We start from the raw sequence: 18814 nt of genomic DNA, 5'->3' as shown, positions 1-18814 counted from the left end.
CACAAAATCATTCCTTTTTTCGAGCAACTACTTCTCTAGCAAAAGGTTAACACAGCTTCTAGAGAATTTAGTAAGAAATCCAATCTTTCCAGCTCATTCATCATATTTCTGCATTTGCCAACTCTCCCCACCAGGCACTGCCTTGCTTCTCCTCTCCCCTCTTTCCTGTGGTACATAAAGTAACACCCACAGAAAAAAAAAATCAAAGAAAGGATGGCGTTCAAACACACTTCTTACATATTATAAGCAGAGAAAAATGTAATAAGTATAAGTCTTTGGTTTACGGGTCCATTGTAAATAATCATTTCCAACATCCATGGACATTGGAAGCAGATTCTTAATGGAGTTTGAACTACACGGCCTGGTATGCAAAGAGGAGGAGGAAGAAAAGCTTAGTACAAAATATGCCTCTGCTTGGGAGTTATTCAAGCATTTCTAGACTGGTTTGGCTCATACGTACTGAAGATAAGGCCACATAATGATCTCTTCTATAAATCTTTCCCCCTGTGTAACATGGGTCTTCAACTTGAAGTGTGCCGTTCTTCTCAAGGGCTGAATGGACATCACTTGGGGCCTCTGTATGCTGCCCAGTCCACGAGAAGGAAAGGGGGCAGCCTCGGCTCTAAGGCCACCTTGGCATCCCCACTCTGTGCTCTACGCTACCGGGGGGCTTTTGAGCCTGGACGCCCACTACACTGGGAGCTGGTGGCCACATGCAGCACTTGTGTAATCACAGACTCGGTGGTCACGCTAGTGCAGCGTGCGTGCTATCCGCTCCCACCAAGTGGTGGTATCGCTCTGGTTCTAATCCAGTGGGGCTGTTCGCTGCCCAGTATTTCTCTTGATGAATTTCCCCAGAAGAGAAAACTGGTTTTAAATACAATGTGGTGGGGGGAGCAGTATGGGGACAAAACCTGAATATGTGTTCTTCTCTGGGCTTTCCAAGTTCTGAGAGCTGCAGATGCTGCTGGCTCTGCAAAAGGGCAGTCTTTTCAGGAGGAAGGTCATCATGTATGAATGTCTCTCTGCTTGCTCAGCAGTTCCCACTCGTGTCTCCCTTGGTGAGATCCACGGTTCACTGGTATGCCCACAGACCCAGGGCAGGTATCTGATGCATGGGTTTGAAGGCTGGTGCATGGGTTTGAAGGCCTAAAACTGATCTAAATCCCAAATGACAAGTTGTGAGTGGTTCCTCTATGCCCATCTTTTCAGAGCACAGTGCCCTTCCTTTCCTCTCACCCTGCTGCTAGTATGGGGCAGACGACAGATTACTGTTGGGTCCGGGAGAAGTAGGGGCTCTGGAGAGAAGCATTCAAATAAGCTAATGTGCTTGGGAGACAGAGTCCCTCTACAACTCTACTGTTTAATCAGGGGAGGATCTGCTCCTGAATTCAAATGTACACTCAGTGCCTCTCCTACGTTCCTCCTGCTCTCTTCCGCTGCATCTCCCACCGAGAGGACAGGCGTGCTAGCCGTGAAACCAGGAAGCATGCTCTACAGCAAGGTGTTTCAGAGCCATTGCTTTTGTGGGCCTGCTGCTATGGAAATTGCTTTGTGATGTATGGAGCTCTCAGGGGGCTGACTTGGCAGAAATGCATTTTCATAAATTAGTGCTCTCATCTCCCTTTGTGCTCAACCACAAGGCTACATTCAGACTTCAGGACCCAAATGGCCAGAATAGGGGCAGAAACACCTAATATATGTGAGTGGTGGGAAAATAAATCTTTGAAACCTACAAACAGGGCAGGCTTGACTTACTAGTGGTTCAGCTTGGGACCTAGAAAACCAAAATAACCAACATTTTTCCTAGGGCCTTTCCTACTCTCCAAGTAATGTGAAATCCGCATGCTCCTGCTACACTTTTTTATGAGCACAAGCTGCCGTTACGCAAAGCCCTGGCTCGGCTGGTAGCACTCTGCAGTAATATGATGGGATCCTGCGCCTGGGAGCGAGCTCTGGCTTCCTGCTGCGAGGACCAGCAGAGGCTACATGCATTACTGCAGTAATGCACAGCCCCGGGGGAACGGGAAAAGGAGAGAAGGGTGCGCCAGGGGAAAGGGCAGTTCGTAGTTCTCCCTAGGGCCCCAAACAGTTGCTAAAGAGCTGCATCCACATGAACTTCAGGTAAAAATGGTCTCTTTACTGTCCCTGCTTGGAATGGAGCAGGACAGGCTGAAGGAAGAGTTATGGAAGAAGCAAAAACAGAAAATCCCTAATAAGTAAGACACATATTTTACTTATTAAGAGAAATGGTTTGCAGAGGTTTCTTTTCTCTATAAGCTGTCAATGGAAACTAGGCATAAAACAATATGAGCTGGAGGAATGACAGCTCTCTAGAGCTGCACTGGCTTTCTATTCAAGGTACTGGCTTTGATCTATGCAATCCCACACAGGTTAGGTTTTAACAACTTGCAGCTTTTCTTCTGCCTTCCCACCCCCAACAGGAGCTGCCATACAGTTGAAGTCAGCTGGGTCACCTGTGCTCCATTTTTTACAATTAAGTGCCTAGGAAGTGATAATTGACTGATATCATGGGAGGGTCATCTACTCAGGAATTTGCCTCCCTTGCCTGCTTGATAAAGCTCCCATCCACTGGTATACAGGATACTGTACAGAGGGCAAGGGTCTTCTTTTCCCACCCCCCTCTTTCTCAAGCCTTTGCTTGAAAATACTGCTAATAGAAAACTGCAGGTGTTTTTTAGGGTATCAGCTGAGACTGAGAAAGGGAAGTAGGTTCTTGAGGAGAAGAGAATCATACAGTATGCTGGATTCATAGAGATATAAAATACATAATGTTTAGAAAAAGAGAAAATCTATATAAAAGAAAAGCCATAAGGCCCTTGCTATTTACTATGAAAAAGACTGAAGATAACAGACCTAAAGCAACACTATACCCATACACCAAACAGCAATAACTCCTACCCCTGATTCATTCTCCCTCTTTCTAACTTGTCGGAGCACAGGATTTCTCCCAGCATGCAGCTCTGGGCCTACTCCTCCTTTAACCGGCAAGACAAAGCACCTGCAGTTTCAAAGCTACTATTTTGTAACTGCTACTGCTAGTTTTCTCTCTCCCAGTAAATTTGCTTTTTATTGCTGAGGAAAAGGTATAACTTTAGTAAGTTAATAACTTAGTTTTTCTCTTCTCCAGCAAGATTTTATTTCTATGTTTTCTTTTCTTTTGGGGGTGGCAGAAAAAATACGGGTCTTTGCTAGTCCTATAAATAGAAATGCATGTTCAAGAGGCTAGATTTTGTGGTCATTTATGTGCATCTAGAAGCGACTTCATTATAAGTAATGGAATGACCATAGCGTCTCATCTGTCAAAGTGAGAACTGATTCTGGCTTAATGCTTATAGTCTAATTCCACTTTAGGAACCAGTATGAGAAGTAGGAATGGCTCTGTCTTGATCGCGTCCTAGAAGTGAATGTGGGCAGCTTCCTCTGGAATAAGCATCTGCTTCTGTGTTTAACAAATACCTGGAAGCCAAACGGAGCAAAGTTATACTGGACAGGCATGCTAAAGTTAACTGGTGTTCTTCTCTAAAGTCGCTGAGGCTCTATGGTGTCCCTTTCCCCTCCTTTAATATAGCAGAGGAGCAGTGTACTTGTAGCAGTTTCCACCTTTTTGTCCTGAATCTGCCTAGTTGCCTGGAGCATGAATTTTGCCTGCGTTTATAGCCCAAGGCTTACCAGCTTCCAAGGTGTGTGCGTGCTGCATTAGATGGATTTGTGGCTCAGGAAGTTTCTAGTGAGTGAAATGCTGCACTTTCCAGAAAGCTGAAGAGATATTGCATAGTAATTGATGATCAGTGAAAAAAGAGTTGTATGACACTGAATTTGTATGCTTCCTAGCCAGAAAAAACCCTGATTTGTGCCTTCTTTGGATGAATCAGCCAGCATTACATATAGACAAGCACCAGTTTAACAATAATGATGATGACTGTTATTATAATAAAAAGGTGTGGGTTGCCTGAGCCAATAGTAGTTAACACAAAAAAGCAGGTGGCCAAAGTAGGTTTGGTGTCACTAGCCTGACTGACTAGGCTGATGGCAGGTCCTTTGTTTCATTATTCTTTTTCACAAGAGAAAAGAAATGACTTGGTCCACAAGCATGTATAAGCTACTTGTAGATTAGTCTCTCATTAATGGGTGGTACTTTACCACCTTTCTTTTTCTTGGCAACCTAAGAGATGTATCTGTTACTTAGTCATGTGGTATCTGGACCAGCTTGTTTTTGAAACCATAGGTTATGTATCCCAGGCATACTGTATTTCTGATTTGCATATGGCAAAGGCAGTTAAAAAGCTGAGGCCCTTGTACTGCTTGCAAGTCAAGCAGCTAAAGTAAATGATTTATCAAGTGAAGGTTACAACACCTGTGCCTTTTTGTCAACAAATACAGCCTATGCCAAGTCAAGTGATTCCTCTAATAGCCCAAATAGTAATTCAGTTTTAAATAGCCCTATAGATAGGACAATTCTGTGGTGAGCTGTTGCAGCACCGTGAGCGATGGGGGACATGGAGGCAGTGTCTGGGTTTGCAAAACTGTTGAAACTGCTATAGAGACTATTTTTTAAAACTAGCATTGCAACAGTTATTGAACAGAAGCACTGAAACAGAGCCACGGAGCTACACCTGTTAGTGCTATGGGTTTTTTCTGTCCCAGATTTGTACTCCTAGCATAGCAAATATTTCTGCATCAACCTATGATGACAAAAAAGTAACTAATTTCTCTATCTAAAATGTCTCGCTCAAGATACTGACTTGCATTTTAGGAACTAAACTAGAACAGGCGGTTGGTTAACAGAAATATCTATTCCCGATTTTCATATAGGCTGCTAAGAAAGGCATGTTCCTCCTTTTGTTTAAAACTAGTACAAAGCAATCCCTGCTCCAGTCCAACCACACTGCTGTAAATTGGTCAACTCCTTTATTTCGCTGCTGTTTGAATCCCTTGAGTGTCCCGTCATGCATAGGGTGGCCACTGATACGGTCAATTGGTGAGGGGTAGGCCCCTTTGGCCAATCAGCGGTGAGAAGTGGGGTTGTATCCTTGGCCAATCAGCAGCAAGAGGTAGGGCCACCAGACCTCTTGGCCAGTCAGCAGCAAGGGGCAAGGCCACCATGTCTCTGCCTCCCTGGCTGGCTTGGAGCTCCTGTCCTCCTGGCTCTACCTTGAGGCACAGCGAACAGACTTGTTAGGACAAATGGCTGAAATGTACTTCCACCAATGAACTGAAAAATAGGGCTTTGCTGTACATTCCCCATTCAGAAATGGACAGGAGACAAAGGATTTAAAAACAGGTCAGTCTGGTATAAAACAGGACTAATGGTCACCTTAGTCTTGCGACATGTCTGCTACTGAAACAGTACTTGCATTGTTGTGGACATACTAAATCCTTAGCAATCTGAGATCAAGGACTGCAGACATGCAACCACAAATAGGAGAAGAAAATATGTAGCTTTTGAAAGTTGCCTCTAATGCGTCCCCCACCGAATTTCTCAAAGCTTGGATCTGGATCAGAACTTCCACAAAGGCCAGAAATCTTCAGATCCAGAATTTGGGTTTAGGCCCATCTGTAGTATGGAGGCGTTAAGAGAAAACTCTGTTGCCTTACACTGAACTGAAGCTGATGTTAAAGCTACTAGTTTGACTTCAGAAGTACTTAATGCTCCTACTGAAATACAAGTGAACTGGGGGGTGTCGATGACTGCTGGACATCAGGCCACCCAAGTCTTAACTGGTATGCACTGTAAAAATCCTGATGGAAAACAGCCATATCTACCACTTTTATTAATTCACTCTCATTTGTTTTTATCTTTTAAGTTAAAAAATATCCTAAGTGATTGCTCTGAACCATAGGCCAGCGTTCTGCAAAAATTTCATTACATTTTTTTTTTGGTTAGAGGAAGGTTAAATAAATCTCCAGATATTAGCTTCCTAGTATTTTTCACTCCTCTGATTTAAAATACGGTCAGCTTGATTTAGTTCAGAATTACTATATGAATAAATAATTTTAATTTAAAGTGAGTTTTTATGACAAATTATAAATCTACCATTAGTAGGTTATGAGAGTTATACTGATGTACCTTGAAATTCAGCAGCACAAAGGAGGCAGCCTCAATAAGAACAGTATCAGCCCCTTTAACCAAAGCTGCACGTCTCACTTAAATTGAAAGTTTTTGCTCAGCATTGTCATGCACGACCCAGTGTCGCATAGAAGCACGTACAGTAAAGCTAGAGCACTTTCCAATGGCTTAAATCATAACTTGCAGGGATCAAAGTTCGGAGTCAACAAATAAATGTGAAAAGCCTAGCTTAACAGATGTAAATAAGTTTAAAACATTTGAGAGATTTAGATTCTGTTGCATTCCACTATGTAACCAATTTGGCAATCAGTAATTGTTAAAGCCTTTTAGGAAAGCTATTGGAGCATTTTCCAAAGGGTTTCAAGTTTCTTAGACCATGAAGGAAAAGGCCAAATGCTTGAAGACTTTAACAGTGTACCTTAAAATTCTTCTGTTTCCTCATTTCAGTGTATTTCTGTGTATTACGACCATTTACAAAACCACAGGAGAAATGTCATGATTCAAAAGTAAAGAAGCATGAAACCTTGCCTTGTATATCGATTAAACAGGAGGAACTAAAAGGGAGGCCTGAAAACAGGGGAACCAGTTGAATTCTGCTAATAAACTAAAGTAATAGGCACTTGAAGAGTTAAACCCCCCTCTCTGTTGCTGGTGTACTTTCTATGACCCTGTTTAATGCAGAGAAGGTTTGAGATCCCATGTAGTTTTAACCTGTGCTGTCGACAGAGCTATAAACTAAAGCTCCTAACAAATGATACAGAAGGAAGAGATACCAGGCAAACATAGCGTGCTCATAAGCATCCGGTCATAGCCCCGTAACCTGACATTTTTTCCACAATAAGTGACATGATTTTATTACACTGATCAAGTAGGTGCTGATGACATCACCGTGTAGATTTTGTTTTCATGCATGTTTTGAAAATGTAGCCCATTGCAACTCTGAATCTGTATCACAATGATTCGGGCATGTATAAGATCTATTTCAGCTGCATGGAAGGAGGTAAAAGTAAAAGCTGAATCTTGGCTAAGTTTATATGCTAAACTATTACTTTATATACCAAAGTCAGCTCAAAACAAATTACAAATGTTTTTTGTTCTTGACTTTAAACAAACTGTAATGCAATCATGCAACCATTTTAAACTATGGGCTACAGTGGTCCTAGAACACTAGCTCCTCTCATTTTTTTATATCCCTCTATGATGAGATGATATTAAGCATACCCTTAATTTTTTTTCAACATCTGGCTCAAATTAGCCACTAACAAAACTGCCAACAACTATTTTCTTAATCGAACTTGGGAATATGATATGCCTTGGAAAAAGCACATTTAAACCTTGTCCTTCTCCTAAAGAAACAAAAATGTTTACTTGAGCTTCTGATTCAACTGTAGCAAATCTATGAATAGTTGTCCCAACATCACTAGGGTCAAATACAGTGTTGGTTGTGAACAAGAGAGTAGAGCTGTAAATTGATGTTTGATTTTTTTTTTGTTTTGGTTTTTATCTCCAAGTTGGATCTAGGGAGAAGAGGCTGGAAGGTTTCCAGAAAGCCCTAACTTGGGCTATGTGTTTGTGAGGTGTGAGTACATCTCCTTTCTTATACAAAAAGAAATACTCACCTGCACACTCAAAACCCCACATTAACAAATCAGGAGCCTAATCCTGATCCTACTGAAGTCAACGGAAAATCTCCCATTCACTTGAGCAGCACAGGATTGTGCTGTAAGTGCATCATTATCCGAGGGGTCCATCTGGGTTTCTTTTGCACATGTAACTATATGCACTCGCAAATAAGCTAGATGCAATAAAAGACTTAAACATTTAGTCCTGTGGGGGGAAAAATGTGCACTAAAAGCCAATGCCTTGGAAAGCAAGGGTAGTTTTCCAGTTATGAAAGAAGCATTATTACCAGATAAGCTCAAAAACACAACAAACAGACAAAAACTGCAAGTGACGTTTCACTGTTGTTACTGAGACCATGTGGGTGAACTGACAGTGGAAACGTGGTTTACTTTGTAAGAAGACATTAAAATACACAGAAGAATAACAAGCGGCACTGCATACAGAGAAGTCGAAAGCTGCCCACCTGTGTCTGTTGAGGGATATTTACAAAGCTTGGATCCCGTGGTCCAACACTGACGAATCGGTTTGCGGGGGAGGTGCTGGGTGTCGAGTAGGCTGTGAAGGGAAGGGACACATGCGTTGAGGAAGCAGCACTAGATTGCACACAAACAACACCAAAACACACCGTCTCAGAGCCACCTAAGCAGATGTTTAACATGGAAATGTGCAAACGTTTTAGAGAGCAAGAGTTGGATTTCAGACACTGGAAAGGTTTCCTCTTATTGATGGATATATAAGTACATACATAACTGAGGTGCAGAAGATAATTCCTTGAAACCTAATAAGGCAATGTACTCAATTGATCCAAAGAGTTTTTAATTTGAGAAGAGTAACACTACTGGCCTTTTGATGTGAGGCTGTACAACAAGCACTGTGCGCCCCGAACCTGGGTGCATGTTCCTGAGTGCCTTCACTCACATACGTAAGTTCCCAAGTGTCTTCACTTGCATAGGCTTCAAACACACTATTCATGTCAATGAACTCACTCAAGTGCATATTAACAGAATTGGGCCCTTATTTCATTCTAGTGGAGTGCAGTATAAATTATTAAAGCCCTGACTGTCATACTGTTGGGGTCTGCAGAGTCCAAAACATTCATTTGATCTGTTTGTCAAGCTAAGAATGTTCTTTTGGTGAAAAATTAATGGGTTACAGTTTGGTTGGGGTAAGAAGTGCACTCAGTCTGAAAACTCCCTTTAAAAATTGGACTAGCTCCCATAAATGTAAAGCTATTAAACGTGATGCAAGCCAAGAAGAACCCAGCTTACTTCCAAACTGGAAGTACTTTAATGATTTTATTGTTGCTCTACAGTTCTCCACTGCAGTTGTCTAGAACTCGATGCACTTCAAATTCAAAAGCTTTCAATACATCTTAAAGGAAGTCCATAGGTCTGAACACCGCACACATGCAGTCACGCGCCCTCCCCCTCTTTCTGCTTTCTGCGAATGCCTGTCTAAACAAAAACAATCCAAAAGTCGTTCTTTCTAGTTAAATATATTTAAAGGACTTGAAATGCACTGTACTAAATAAAAGTCCATAATGTGAAGCAAAAAAAAAAGCTGGCTATCCAACTCTCAGATAAAGAGGTAAAAAAAACTGTATAAAAAGTGAGCTGTGGCTCAGGAAAGCTTATGCATCTCTGATTCAGTTAGTTTATAAAGTGTACTTCGACCGTGCTTTTGGCCACATTAAAGTGAGGGCAAATATATAGTTTAGGTCTCATTTGAGGAGAAAAGCAATTGTACTTAAGTATTCCGTAAAGATACTAATCTTTTTTTCAGTATAGCTGAAATCCTACTGCTTTTTCAAGGCAAAGTATGTGGTAAAAACTGTTGTGTCAGATGAGCTGTTGGTTTGAGGATTCTACTGGATTCTCGTTTCTTATCGGACTCTGAGGAACGGATGCCCTCAATGGAAGGATCTTTGAGGAAACAAGGATATGTCAAGTGTGGATTAGACCAATCCTATGAGAAATTGAATAATTTAGGCTCCTTTTAACTCCTACTAATTTCACTGGGAGCTTACAGTCCTCTGCACCTTTTAGGATGGATTCTGTCTTGGAGACTAAGGTGAGTTTTTCCCTTTCAGAAAGGCACTAAAACTTGTTCAGACAAAGCGAGTCTGTCTTTCTGTAATTCTTAGCAAAGATTTAATATGAACACAGTGTACAGTAGTTAGGTGTCACATCCCAAGATTATTTTTTCACAGTATTGTACAAAGTGTACAAAGTACAGCATATTTACTGGTACACTGCTTAGTATTTGTAAGTAATAACTAAACTGCAAATATAATGCTAAGAGGACGAGTAAAATTTGTGACGTATTTAATTTGCTTTTTCTGTGCACGCTCAAAAAAGGCAGTAATTTGCAATAGATACGGCTCATCAATGGTGTCAGTTATTTTATGCACTATTTTCTAGTTCAGAAATGCTTGAGATAACTATCAGTTAACCTCTGAACCCAACATAAAACGAGAATAAAGATTCTTCCTACAGCAACACAAGGTGGCTTAGACCTCAAAATCAGAAACCTGCTATCCAGCTCTTTGGATTCTCTTTATGAGGTAAAAGGAGTAGCTCCTCAGAGCAGCTGCCTCCACAGAAACAAAGATCAGAGGTGAATAGAAGAAACTCAAATTAACTTTCCAATTTTCAGCTACTGCATATCACTACGATGCCTTGCACTGGCAGATATCTGGTGCAGGAAGATGTGTGCCTGCAGTGCAATGTATAATGTTTTTGCCACTGATGAATATGAGGAGATGGTTTTTGAGTGGAGAAGACATGCAGATGAAGGAAGAACATTTCTTCTGCAGTAAAGTTCACTACTGGCGACTGTCAAATTTGGAGTGAATTTTGGCTTCGGGCTCATACAACAGGATGTTTCCATCCAGCATTAGTTTCACTCTGCTTAACTGAGGCAAAATGATATGATAGCTATTGCAAAACCTTGTGATAACTGTAAAGCTAACTTCTGTCCCATTTCAAGTGCATATGCAACCATTTTGGACCAACTGGACTTCTGGAATTTATTTGGGCCTTCTGTACGAAGAATCCAATATTCTTTTGGTGCTCGACCTACCAGACTGATCTACAAGATGCAATTTATTATTTAAACACTGGCAGTCTCACAAATAAATGGTTTCTTGCTTGCCTGATTTCAGACCAAGGTATTTTCTGGCAAGGTGTTACAGAGAATTACGGGGAAACCACATTAAGGCTACCCTTGCTATGTATTTGTTCAAGCAGAAGGATTCTAGAGTTCTTTCTCAACTACATACTCCATGCAGAGTCACTTCAGCAAGCTCATTCTGGGGAGAAATATAATAGCTATGTAAAGACATACACTTTGGTGTTAATAACTGAAACTATTTGTAACTCAGTATCTGAAAATGCTTAAATTTAGATTGGTGCTACGATATTAAGAGGAAACAGCAACACTAAGTGTTTACAAGTAAAGAATACTGAAACAAGGGACATTTTCTACATATTGTGAATGTCATATCCTATACCGCAGTGTGACGCCACCACAATGATGTGAGGCACCAGGGGATATCTAAAGATTGCATGGTCAGAATATTCATTTTGCTGTGGCACGCTCAGTTGCACTAGTCCCCGTGTTGGGATGGGGCGGGTAACAAATAGAGATTCCAGCTAGTGCAATACCACCTCTAATTCTTGCAATATCCCATCTTCTCCTTGGACATTTCACACCCAAATACAGTATAGAGCGCTTCCTGCTTGATGTAGGGAGTTGGGTTGACGTGTTTTCCTGGACGTCCTACCATTTCTGACTTTTGGACTCTATTCACTGGTTTTAAGAACTGGAAACACCTTTGGTTGGCTAAAATTATAGCAAATTAATTTTTTTTTAGATGCAAAAAAGTTTTGGGGTGCTATCTTTTATTGGACCCACTGCTCAGGAGAGATTTAGGCAAGCTTTGGGGCAAAAGGCACCTTTACATAGTCTCCTTCACAGTGGTGTTTCCAACTCCATTTTACAAAAGGGGATACACAAGCTAGAGGAAGAGAGTGGGAGCAGTCACCTGCCATCCAATCCTATTCCTTAACCAGAAGATCATCTCTGTAGGTTCCTTGGGCCAGATCCTCAGCTAACACTATGCCAGTTTACGGATGAGACACTGGCCCTTTGTGTTTTAATAAGAATATTTTCCTGATCAGTGCAGTCTTTCTTCTGTTGGAATCTGCTGTGGAGTATTTCCAGCCTGTAGCTGTGGAAATGAACTCGATGCCACAAATTTAGTATGATGCTTCACTTCAGGAACAAGCAAAAGAGAAAGAGCTGGCAGGGAAAGAACACTTGCTCACACAAATAGCTTTGGTATTTAGCCAAAATGGCAAGAAATACTATGAAAGACAAGACATTACAAACAATGTTATGAATGTGATGTATTCTAAAGTTTTCTGCAGTAGGAAAATGCTACTGTAACAGATACTTTCCCAGAAGACTTGTTGCATACTAATGGGTAGTCTACCTAGCAGTTGTGCCGTAACAGGGAAAACGATCTGCTGCTGATCCGCCTTCCAGGCTGTTCTAATGTAATGTGCTGAGGACCCTCCTGTACACATCAGACAGAGAAGTATAGGTACCTGGTGTGTACAGCAACAGTGCCTTGACAGGTGACTGATACTAAAAGTTTAAACCCCATACACACCTCCAGTCAGAGGTACAGCCTGCTATACTAAAACACACCACAAATACAGTAAGAATACATTGCATACCAGAGATTCCCTCCAGCTGTGTCTCTTCCAGCACATCACACACGCTGACAAATAAAGTTATCACCGTCACCATCGACTGGAAAATAGGGCCCAGAAACCTGAAATACCTTACCCCAAGGACACTCAACAAATGTATGACAGAGAAAAAAAAGCTCCTGATTGTGAGGCTGGTGCTTTAACCACAAGATCATTCTTTTCTTCTGTCCATGCAATTAAAGAAACTTTCATGTTAAACTGTATATAAAGACATGCTGAGTGGATGCTTTTGCCCTGCAAGGGAAAAGGAAAGGCTCTACCTATGCGCAGTTGTGAAGCATCAGAAAGTTTACCTAAGGGAGCTGTGCCTCTAAAACCAAACCCCACCTTCAAATAGGAAAGCAAATCTTGTGTTGCAATGACAGGTTCAGATGCTAACGATCCGGGTCTTTTGTGCTAAGTACTCCACGGTGGCAGAGTGCCATCAGTACACAACAGAAGCAGGGTTTCCTCAGGGCCACAGGGGGTCAACTCCAGGAACCGTCAAGCTTGGAAAAGCAACGTAGGGCCACGTTTATGCTGTGCTGGCTTTGAGTTACCACTAAAACCAAACCTCTTGGCCAGGGAGAGATGGGACACGAACTCAGGGTCAGTGTGCAACACGAAGGTGGGTTTTTTTCTACTCTGACTCCTCTTTTGGAGGAAAAGTATAGCATCAAAAATCATAGGTACCATCCCCACAGTGTTGTTTCCTCACTGATGGAGGTGCTGGATTTGCAGAAGAGGTCAGACCTTCCCCTGGAAATTCTGAGGCCAACCCTGTACCCTGGATCATTGTGCAGTAGCACCTGCGTGCACCTCCCTAGGGGCTTCTGTTCTCGGGAGATCCTGCTTTACCCACAGAATTTTAATGTCATAGTTGGAGGGTTTTACTCTTGGGCTCAAAAGCATTAACTACCATGCTATGATGATCCTCCTTTTCAGGAGGGCACGATGTATTGAGCAGCTGCTCCTGGTTTCTGCACCCTTCTGGAGTGCCATATTCCAATTCCTGGAAGTGCTTCAAATGCATTTTGTTTCTGTGGAGGGCTTTATACCGGATCAAGGAAGAGGAAGAGCACAAAACAAATGTTAATCCCTCTTCATTCCATTTCCTTGGGGATTTTTTTCGCTTCCATACAGCAAAGGAGGGAGGCTGGCTAAAAGCTAACAGCACTCCCCTGTGACGCGGTTGGTTCTGTTCAGTAAGTTTCCTTCCATAATTGTACATGCTATGGAGGGCAGGCAGCACTGAAAAGGGATACCTGTGCTGATGCACTGGTGCAGTGAAAATGCGTAACCAGGGAAAACGCTTACTCATTTGCTTTTGTCAGCCTCTGGTGACTCCCAACTTCCTATTTCCACTCCAATATTTAGTAAAAAATAAAATAAAAAACCCAAACAGCAGCAAATAGTTATCTCAGCAGGGTCCATGTTCTATTGTACCGTATTTATTCTAATCTCAAGACATTGCTTAAGGACACTATGATACAGATATACCTGGATAGTTTTTGCACTTACTAGAGACCCGTTTAGCAGCGAAATCCTCAGTATAACGATTGCAAAGAACAGAAGCAGCAAGAAGTGAGAAGCTGACCCTGCACTGGGATGATGGGTATATTTTGGTCTGAGCAAGCAAACCCTCCAAGTTATCAACTCAAGAGGGATGCTTCAGTCTATAGGACCATTCTAAATTGTCAGAATATTTTTTGGAAGATTTGTCCAGTGAGTGAAACACCTGCAGAGAGGTGAGGGGAAGGCAGGGGACTGGAGGGATATACCTAATGTCTGTGGGCGACATCCTCTATGCTCATAGTCTACTGTAAGCACTGAATATGATGGGCTGGTTCTGATGTGAATGCTGCCCTGCAGATCTCTCGCCATTCTTAAAATCGGTGCTACCTCCTGAAAAAAATCCTGTTGGCTTATCTTGCCTTCCCCTGGCTCAGGTATGAATCTAGTTTTTCTTTGAAAAAAAGGTCCTATAAAATCTACATTTCCAGAGTAGATTACACACTCCTTAAACATTAGTCCACTGGTACAGTCAAACCATTTAGCCTGCACGAGTCTTATCAAATGGAAGGTGCGTGCTCGACTATGTATAGAACTGTATGTTTAGCTATCAGACTAATTACCAAGCGGTAATTATTTTTTCCTAATCTTTTGTTTAAATACCATTAACTAGCTGCTCTTGAAAAAACCTGGATTCCTAATCATCTTGACAGCTGTCAGTTGAACAATCCCAGCCACAATGGACCAGCCCTTCAGCTGGTGTAAATCAATGTGGCTCCCCTGACTTCAGTGGACATATGCCAATTCTTCCCCCTGCTGAGGATCCAGCCAAGTACACATTTAGCTTGTTTACAGAATCGGAGAATCGCGGAAAGGAACGTGAAGATAACTGTTAAAAATGGTGTTTAGACATTTTTTTTCCTTTAAGCGCTACAAGCTGCCAGTCAATTATGAGCTATAATTGAAATGCTGACATATTCAATGAACAGATTTAATTTTTCCCAATTCTAAAAACCTGAACATACTGAGGTATCTCAAGCTGTGCTCAGTTGGGGCTCTGAGTAAACACGAACCTTTTTCACTAGGCTGAAATACTCACTGCTTGAGACACAACCTATGCTGTCCACTTGAAGGATGCCACACGAAAATGCTGCGATCTTCCGGACTTGGCACACGCCTCGAGAAACCAACCGCATCGCAGTCTGGTCTTGAAGGGGTGAATTACCTGAGCTGTGCCCGAAGCTTTAAAATTTTAGGCTCCATATGTTTTGAATAACACATAACTCCTTGGGTAGCAAGCAGCATGATATGTAACATTTAAATAATAAAGCTTCAAAGCATGCACAGGGAATTGCTTTTTTTGATTAGATTGATTGGTGGGTGTGTGGACATCTTGGACTCACCTCATTGTGGAATAAGTCACCTACTGTTGCCATTAAAGCACTGAAAGTTTCCCCTTTGGTTTTAAATGCCAATTTGTTTGTAGCTTCATTAAATCATTTTGTAATTAACTCCCGGCGTATCCAGATTTTTTACAGCTTTAAGCCCAGCTGCAGCAGATTTTGTTTCCCAGCAGAGCCAGTCCAAAACAGTATCCCCATGTGTACATGCAAGAATTTGTGTATTTGACTTGTAGCTACACAAAATGCACGAGGGGGCTGTGCGGGTGGTACGGAAAGGACTGGAGGTTTCACCCTGGGCAGAAGAAATACCCTAGCAGTCTGCACAAAATGTAGAACCTGCCAAGGAGCTCAGTCATAAGGGAAATGAGTTGTCGTAAGGGAAATGAGTCTGAGTTTCTCTAGAAAGGCGTGTTCCAGGGAGAGCTGTAAAAGGAGTGAGCTCTGAGGACTTGTCAGTTTAGTCTAGCATGTCCAAGAAGCAAGTCTGTGCGGGTCTCTGTCTGCTCCCGGAAGTCCTGTCTTGCAACACATGTGAAAAGCCAGCCCTGTGGACTCTTCAGGAGGACACTGCCAAAGGTCCCGAGTGTCCTAGCCCCCTCCCCCCCTATTTTAGCTGCTGGCTGCTAGCTGTCTCAGATGTAATTATGTGCACTGCCAGCAAAAAATCAAGTTGGTTCTGTATGAGGGAAAATAACAAGCTCATAATTTTTTGCCAACCTCACGCAATCTGCTCAAAGCATAGTCCACTCCTCCTCATCTGTGACCAGAACACAGCTACGGCAGTTTGCGGAGAATGAAACCCTTGGTTCCTTGTTGCGTCCGTACTTACTTGGTGAAGTGGGGGAGGTGGCCCCTCCTTCTGTCGATGTAGTTGGAGGTTTTGTGTCTGGCACTGGCAGAGGCACAGGCCTAGCCATTGGTGGCGGAGGTGGTGGTGGCAACATTGGGGTAGGAAGGAATGGATTGTGCACCTTGCCTTGGCTGCTACCATTGGGCTGCCAAAAAACAAACAAACAGACAGACATCAGCTATCAGGAGCCTCTGGTAACGGGAGAGTCATGTTTACAATTTTGTGCATTAAATTTTTAATTACTCCATGCTAAGGAAGCAAAGATACTGGAATGAAAGCCTGCTGTGCCCTATACTTCATTGACTTCAATGAATTTGACATCATACCTCACATCTGGCTTCCAGTAACTATTTTAGATCTTTTAAACCCTTTTCTTTAAGATCTTGACTCAATTTAGTGGTCCTGGTAAAACTGTGTTGCCCAAGATAATAACAGGTAGAGTCATTCTGGACCAAGGTCTACTCTCATTCACATGCACTGTAACATGCACCACTGAGCTAGGTAGGGTGCATACTTAGGCAGAAATTGTCCAGATTCATGCCTCTCCTGTTCTCTTAGGATATCTGTGCCTGGGACTTGAGTACAAATTTCTTTCTGCTGTAAGGAAGCCTTGGGGAGAGTAACTGTTAATTACTCTGCCAGGACTGGAAGATGTCTGTAGGTAGAAATAAGGACCAGCCCCACTGACTTGAAGAATGTAATTACCGGAGTTTGTGGGACTGAGGCCTGAGTAGGAAGCCATTCTTCAGGAATATTTATGTTTCCAACATCCAGTACCTTTAATAAACTAGTATATTTAGTCACATTTCTCAAACACTATCTTGTCTTACAAATAAGTCACTTTCCTGACTTTTGCTGTATGTTCATTGTGAGTATGCTAGCAGTTCATAATGCTGAATGGTTTGGGGTAAACTAAGCAAATGAATACTCAAGGAAAAAGAAAAGCACTATATTGATTTGTTGTCTAGACATAAATGTATCTGCTAACATATTGCAGACATTATTCAAAGCTAGTATTGGCTGGGTTATGCAGAATAAGGTTTTTTTTTTTAGGTGAGGAGAAAAGAGGATTGAGGACACAGAAGCTTTTTAAGTAAGTGTAATAAATTAGATGCTAAGACTTATGTTAATTCTCATTAACACTCTCACTATTGTGTGTATAGGAAAAAAATAATTTTGCCAGTTGTTATTTCATTCGTGGAATACAGTCACGTGCATTGTATTCCACAAAACATTCATTACAAGTTTTAGATATGATTTACATAACGTTTATAAACTCTGCATTTGACTGGAGTGTTATTTCAATAATGTGAAGATGATGATTCACTTTATTTGATTAAAAAAATGAAATTGCTTATTTGAAGCTTTGGAACGTAGCTTAATTTTTCATAGAGATAAGGGGAAGAGATAACTGCTTACAGAAATAACAAACCATAATAAACTGTACTTTTAACATCTTGAGTTCAAATACTGGTCAACTTGATCTAAAGGGCTATACTGCAGTATTTTTTTTAAGTGAACTTAGCTGATCTGAAACATCTGTTTCTCACCCTCCCTTTTCCTGCTCTTCCCCCCCCCCAACTCTAAAAAATAATTAATAAAAATTATTTGGACCTTGTATTTTGCTAACCCTAGTTTGCTAACCCTAGTGAAGCTAGGGTTAGGATGCATGAGGCTGAATTATTTGTAGAGAAACCTCAGAAGGTCATAGACCTACCTTCCTATCAGACAGGCTGAGTTAGTATTACCACAGTGTAAAAAAACATTTCCCAGGAGTCAGCAATATTTTTTCTGGTGGCAACCATTCAAGGTGCTATGTTCAAGATGGGCGCAACACATTAAGAGAATTCCATGGTTATTTTACACAGGACAAATACTTCTGAAGAAATAAAAACGGTTTCCTTACATTTAGGAACCCCACCTGTCCAGCCTGCTGACCAGCGTCGGGGCAGACAAGTTGGACAAACTCTTTCAGAGTCTCCTGAGGATGATAGCGAATTGCTGGGTGTGAGAAGTATGGCCCAGGCTGTTGAATAATGGGTGATGTTGGAAAATGAAGAGTCGATGGTGTTGCATGTGGACTTGCTAAAGGAAAGAAAACAAAGAAGTTACAGCGAGTAGATTCTGCCTTGGATAAAACAGTTCAAACCTACTGTAGCTCTAGCGTAGCTGTGATTTTTTAAATGGACAGTCTTTTTATACAACTAACCTTCACAAATGGCATGGCAGACCATATTATATCCTAAACTCACTTCAGACCAATCCTCAGGATAAAGGAGCTAGATATTTCTGAATGATTTTCAGTATTTTTAGTGGACGTTTATAAAGGAATCAGCAGTCCTTGGTAAAAGTGATGACTATTCATTACCTTAAGAGCCTTTCTAATGAATCAAGCAATAAAAAATGTATTTGGGAGATTAGGCTTGATTTAATTGACATTTCAACTAACTCTAGTTTGCACATATGGATCCGTTTTTATTTTATACTATAAATGGTCAATAATTTAATGACACTTTTCTACCTCTTGCTATTTTTTTTTTTCACCCCAGTTTGGGAACATTTGTTTTATGTGAAATGC

General features: G+C 41.6%; 1 protein-coding gene and 1 long non-coding RNA gene across 8 annotated transcripts in view; one reads left to right on the top strand and one right to left on the bottom strand.

Moving 5' to 3' along the window:
- The window catches only part of NFIA (nuclear factor I A), a 308101-nt gene that overhangs the window by 24113 nt on the left and 265174 nt on the right, over positions 1-18814 (bottom strand). For 3 of the 6 annotated variants that reach the window (XM_019531535.1, XM_019531538.1, XM_019531536.1), the window contains 3 exons: positions 18143-18321; positions 16216-16381; positions 8178-8269 (listed from right to left, as the gene is read on the bottom strand). In XM_019531535.1, coding sequence (XP_019387080.1) covers positions 8178-8269; positions 16216-16381; positions 18143-18321 — 437 coding nt within the window. The remainder of the gene's footprint in view (positions 1-8177; positions 8270-16215; positions 16382-18142; positions 18322-18814) is intronic. The other 3 variants (XM_019531534.1, XM_019531537.1, XM_019531539.1) reach the window with 2 other exon arrangements.
- Positions 1502-12646, top strand: LOC109307542. 2 transcript variants are annotated; one of them, XR_002100293.1, is made up of 4 exons: positions 1505-2219; positions 7603-7813; positions 9497-9784; positions 11120-12646. It is a non-coding gene; the product is annotated as an uncharacterized LOC109307542 (long non-coding RNA). The 2 variants fall into 2 exon arrangements; XR_002100292.1 differs by having other exon boundaries at positions 1502-2219; positions 9497-12646.

This window comes from Crocodylus porosus, unplaced genomic scaffold, assembly GCF_001723895.1.
Source record: "Crocodylus porosus isolate Cpor-Errol unplaced genomic scaffold, CroPor_comp1, whole genome shotgun sequence".
In the NCBI taxonomy this organism is placed as follows: domain Eukaryota; kingdom Metazoa; phylum Chordata; order Crocodylia; family Crocodylidae; genus Crocodylus; species Crocodylus porosus.
Note: the sequence above shows the minus strand (reverse complement) of the source record. Positions and strands in the feature narration are given on the sequence as shown.